The sequence below is a fragment of the Zea mays genome, chromosome 7 (assembly GCF_902167145.1).
Source record: "Zea mays cultivar B73 chromosome 7, Zm-B73-REFERENCE-NAM-5.0, whole genome shotgun sequence".
Classification (NCBI taxonomy): domain Eukaryota; kingdom Viridiplantae; phylum Streptophyta; class Magnoliopsida; order Poales; family Poaceae; genus Zea; species Zea mays.
Window position 1 is genome coordinate 96,053,092 of NC_050102.1, and position 5,918 is coordinate 96,059,009.

General features: G+C 41.0%; 1 protein-coding gene across 2 annotated transcripts; it reads right to left on the reverse strand.

Annotated features, from left to right (window-relative positions):
* Positions 1-849: 849 nt before the first annotated feature.
* Positions 850-4,306, reverse strand: LOC100278785 (uncharacterized). 2 transcript variants are annotated; one of them, XR_004851220.1, is made up of 6 exons: positions 4,063-4,306; positions 3,869-3,969; positions 3,445-3,619; positions 2,298-3,239; positions 1,405-1,583; positions 850-1,224 (listed from the first exon to the last, which is right to left on the reverse strand). XR_004851220.1 is itself a non-coding variant. In NM_001151949.1 (6 exon segments), coding segments are annotated over 6 exon segments (1,476 nt in total). In that variant the 5' UTR covers positions 4,210-4,306; the 3' UTR covers positions 859-1,177.
* Positions 4,307-5,918: the final 1,612 nt, after the last annotated feature.

Consider the following 5,918-nt stretch of genomic DNA (forward strand, 5'->3'; position numbering starts at 1 on the left):
ACATTCTTGTGTGCACTGCTTCTCTATCACGATATATGTATGCACGTCTACGTATAGAACCATCTAGCTTTCTTCGAACGTGTGTAGAAGCTTATACAGAAAGCATGAACTCATCATCATTAAAAAGATGATTCATCCAAAATTCATGATGAAAGCAATCTACTATGACTCATACTACCTAATTAACAGATAATATGATACATCAACTTTGTGTTATAAACATCATGTTGCATTAAATCTGGTTGGCGACTTGCTTATTACACCTTGATTCCTCAATTCCCTCGCTCCCAAACGAACAAAAATACCTCCCAAACAAACAAGAATAAACAAAAATACCTCCCAAACAAACAAGAATACCGAAGGGAGTTGAAAGAGCTAAAATCCCTTTAGGGTTAGTTCGAAAACTCTATTTTCCGAAGAGATTCCTATTTTCCCAAGAAAAAATGAACTAATTTTCCTTGTAAAAATAGAAATCACTTGAAAAATAGGGTTCCTAAACTAGACCTTATTATTCAATTTTGAATAGCACAAGAATTTCAGCACCCTCCAATCCCCTCTGGTATCTTCGCTGTATCATCTTGGTGTTCTAATCTTTTGGTTTAATGTAATATTCGATTATAAAAAAAGACTCCACAGCAATGGGAGAAATAAATTCTTGAATTCCGACAGCAATGCGCAAGGTTAATTATACTAGAAATAGCTGAGAGTCCAGGACTCACTAAATGCTTCTTTGGAAGCAAGAATACCGGAGGGAATCGATGAGCTAAAATCCCCTTGTTAATTTCAGTCCCTCAGATCCCCTCCAGTATCCTCGCTCCCAAACAAGTCCTAAGGATAGTAACTGAGAGGTGAGGCGTGTAAATTAGAGTGTATTTGGTTGGATGTAAATGGAGGAATGAAATAGAGTGACCACAGTTTCAACAGTGTTTGGATGAGAATCACGCATGAGCGAGAAAAACCCCGGAGTAGTTTTTTGTGGCGACGTGATCCCAAAAAGTCGAGGGAACGATGTCGCCCCTGACTCATCCTACTTTGACCTCAAACTAAACACACCCTTAGTGGCACCATCTGCTCATGGAACTGGCACACACGACCCATCTACATAAGTTAGCTACTCAAGCCGAGAAACAAACTGAAACACGGTTCACATCCGGCTTGAAAACAGACACGCTGAATCCTACCATCTCTCCCTCTTCCTCTTCCCCTTCGCTGGTCCTCCTCGTCCTGTCAATATTTTGTGATTAGTACTTGGGGGGAGGTTATACATAGTCTTCTTTTTCATAGTTCAAAACAACATACCAAAACAGAGTTAGTGGCATTTAGCTCCTAAACCAACCTTAGTGATATTATAGACAGGAGTAGTGCTCAAGAATAAGTGCAAACTCTGCAGATTATCAAACTGACCTTTAAGGCATGAACTATGTGATTCCAGCTTTTCTTCAACGACAATCTCAGCTGCTGAAAAATCCTGCAATTATTGACATCTAATGAGACCTACCAAATAGGCCGTACAGGTCTTTGCCCAGTAACGATTCAACAAGTCACATGATTGCTTGACAGCATTCCAGCAAAGCTTCATATGACTGGAGATGATCAATACAATGTTAACAGAACATGAACAGGCATACCACTGTTCCCTTCAACTATGTTGTATAAAATATTTGTCATAATGGAAACAAAGTACAACAACAAACATAACATGTAAGAAACAGACTTTTACTGCACATGGTGGCTGGGTAAGCAGGAACTTCCAAGAAGTTTGGTCTAAGCATATATAAGGTGTATAGTTAAAAAAAGTTGCCTTTTTCACAATCTTCCCGTGCTGCTCAGCATGTCTGCTAAAGTTTTATAGGAAGTAAGATTACAAAACATAACAGAAAGAAGCCCTGATATTGTTTTATATAAAAATAACCACATGAAAAAATAATTCTTCAATGATTTATTAACATGAAGAATTATGGTTCATTCACCATTAGTCTTCTTCAAAGGCTTACCAAAAGTTAATACTTGTAGGAATAATACATTACCCTTAGACATCAGTTAACCACCCAACTCATCTTTACAGATTACCATTCAGGGAACTAAAGGTGTAGAAACAGGATATTATGCATTGTGTAAACCCACAACAATGAATGGCAATTGGCAATATGCACATAATAATAGATAATAAAAAGTAGTGTGATCAGAGTGAAGGGTGAACCACAGGCCAAAAAGAGTATCAGGGTATCAAAAGAATATTAATTAAATCAGAATAACTGTTGTTAACTGATTTATTCAAGGTGTAAAATTAAACCTACATTTTCATGAGAAGTCAGATCCACAGTGCATGTAGCCCCTTGATTAACCATCTGTTTACTGGATGCTTCCTGCTTGATCTTTTTCAGCTTGTGGCCTCTATTCATTAGTCCACCACTTGGCATTCCAAGAATTTTGCCACTTCGTAATCTCCTGTCAGTACTGTCAGCTCCAATCTTTGGAGTCATCCCTTCAGTTGATAGTTCTAATGCATCTGTAGTCCAAAGGTTCACTGAATCTTTCCCAAATTTTGGAATTCCTGGTGCACCTAGTTGAGAGGATGTACAGTTAATAGAAAGAGTAACCATTCCATGCTCACTTGAACAGCTGTGCTTTTTCTCTTGCTGAATACCAACGTCTTCCTCAGCCTGACCACAACCTACTGTGCTCCTGTAACTTTCATTCACAACTGACATAATTTTGGATGGTACAATTCTGTTGCCGTCTACTTTTGAGTTGGGGCTGATGGAACTTATACTTTGCTTAACTGAAACAGAACTCATGGAGCGATTAACTAACTCTTGTTTACATGCATCTATTTGCATACTTTCATGTTGATCACTTTCTTGTCTATTATTACACGCTTCTGCAGGTGGTGTCCAAGGTTTCTCAGACATGTCCATCCCGAGGCCATATAATCCCCAAGATACAGTTATGTTTCCTGCATTATCATCTGGTAAGTTTGAAAGGGTTTGGGTAGTAAGTCCATTTCTGCTGCCAGTACACACTACAGATGTGTAAGAATCATTCTCTGTGAAAGAATATCTGTTAGAATTGGAAAAACTGTCACTTAAGAACTTCTCCATGTAATATCCAACTGAATGACTTGGTGCACTAGCAGTTGTTTCTGATGGTGACAGTGCATGTTTATTATCGGGCACCATCTTTGGATTAACAAGCCTGTGCCATTGAATTGGAAAGCCAAACTCAAAGCATTCACACACCTACAAAAAGTCATGGATATATATACAGATGAGAATTTGCTGGTCATCTTCTAAGGCACTAGAAATTAAATTACCTAGGATCAGCTGGGTATCTAAAGGATTAATGAAAAAGAATATAATGAATTGGTGCACAGGATTGTCCATTATTTTACTAGCAATGCGCCTTCCAAAATTCCAGTCCCTGGAGACCAATCATAGCAATTACCTCTTCAGAAAATCCATTGTTACGTGTTTTGGGAATATTCAAGAGACAGCCTATCCGTATGAGGTAACCATCCTCGGACATAATTCTGAAGTGATCATGGCGCCTAACAATAGCAGATGATCTGAACACTCGGCCTGCCACTTTCCTGCTTCCCTTTGAGGACGATGCTTCTCTCCTGTTTGCATAGTAGGCTACAGCACCGTGAGATTAATTGTGGAGTACCGATGGAAATCTTTTGGCATTCCCTTGCTACCATTGAATTTCTCAAATTGCCAAAGAAAATATCATATTTACCGATCTACTAAATTTCTTAATTGAGGAAAAGAAAGCTATCAAAATTTTCCAAACAGGATGTACAACTAAAGCACATTTGGGAGGGTAATTGGGAAAACGAAATCGATAAATGGAACCGCGGAGGAGATGCCTCGTTTGCGGGCTCGTTTGCGGGGTGTAGGTGGTTCCAGCGACGCGGATCTTGCCCTCCTCGCCCTCCACCCTCTCCAAACACCAATCGACGAGCGCAATCTAAAAGAAGCAGCGAAGGAACACATCAGTCGATAAGACCGCACAGCGCGCAAAGACGAAAAATGAGAGACAGGACGGGTGAGAGGCGCGTACGCTTCTCCGCGTGACGCGGGGGACGGACTGAGCGGAGAGCGTCGCCAGGGTCCGGGGGCTTCCGCCGGTGAAGACGGGCGCGGTCTGGAACGGCGCCGGGGTCTGGGAGGTTCCGCCGATGGAGCTCGGCTGAGGCTGGGACGGCATTCCGGTGAGCGAGAGTAGACGGCGGCGCCGCGCGGCAAGAAAGGAGAGTAGACGGCGGCGCTGGCGCGCTGCCTACGAGAACGACGAGTTATTTTAGGGCTCCACATTTTGCCAAACTTTTATTTAATTCAAACGACTAATTTTTAGAAAAAAGTAGGGAAATTTAGATCCATACCATTAAAAGATCACCACTTTGGATCCATACCATTACTATCTCACTTACATGTGGGTCCACATGAGTCAATGACATGTGGGGTCCATGGTATATATCTAAAGTTTGGATCTTTTAATGGTATAGATCCAATTGTTCCAAAAAAGTATGGTACAATTAGCTACAAATTAAACAGGTATGTGGTCTGTTGAGTTGCTGATACGTTTGATTGCGGGACAGTTAGGACAGAGACGTCTCATGGCGTCCTCTCTCGCTCCTCCAATTTTAAGGGACAACGAGGAACAACACTGGGATAGTCTTGTCCCAACCCTTACCCAGAACTAAACAACCTAATTTGAGGGATGGTCACATCTCATCCTGTCCTGTCATTGAAACCAAACGCATCCTAAAGTCTATACCTGCTTTTGTACTGCATCTACATTGTTTTATCTCTATAAATTACAGCTATAACAGTCCGAATAGCTAACTTTAATTTGAAGCGAACAATTTGAATAGCTACCTTCTATAATAAAACACGATTTCCTCTTATTTCACATATTTTTATTTTCTTTTCCTATTTTCTACCGATATTTTTACTCTTAATACTCATATTAAATTTCAACTTTTTAAACTAATTCTCACATCTCTCTCTATCTCTCTCCTATTTCATTTAGCTTAAGTTAAGACAAATATTAAAATGCTTATGTTAAGTTTGATTTATAAATTTCAATCTAAAACACGAAAAAAAATTCTTACAATTTTAAAAATCGAAATAGCTAAATTTAAAAAATTAATTAAACTAAATTAAAATTTAAAGAAGACATGACCTAAAGAGATAAAGATATTGTTGGGTACCGACACAAGGTCAGGTGGGCTCGAACATTCAGAGACAGAGACAATGAACACGAGAGAGTGACAAGACGTTAGGTGAGAAATATAGCGTCTCGTTCTGCGTTTCTTATCCCGCTATAGAACGGGGGTATTTATAGGGCCGTTCGAAGGTAGGTGGCCCAAAGTATTGTCATACCCCCCAGCCACAAACTATATCCGAGAAATATTCCACGTAACGGAGTTATTAAAGCACCGTGCTTTCGGCAGACGGCACACACCAAATAATGCACTAGTGAGCTACACTGGCAGGTGGGCCTCTAGAAGCATCTCCTGGTGCACTAATGACGTGTTAATCAATGTGTAGCCTTCGTCGCCATCCTTGGAGCCTTCGCGCCCTTGTGCCTGTCGCTCAGCTTGGGCGCATGAGCAACAATGAGGACTCTGAAGCGATGTCGTAGCGAAGGCCTCGGTCGCTCTGAGGCCTCGGCCTAGCACTATCCCTTGTTATGGTTGCTCAATGGGTCGAAGGTCCCTTCACTCGCAGTCTTGTGTAACTGGTTAGCTAAAAACGAAAGGTAAGCCTTCGCTTTATGATCGAGGTCATGTTGGGCAATAGTAGCATCCTGAGGGAGTAGTTCATCCTGATGGGTCATTCCTGAAGTCTCTTGGTTTAGAAGGTGACGAACGCTGCCCTCGATCATTTGGTGAACAGTCTCGAGGGGGCTGG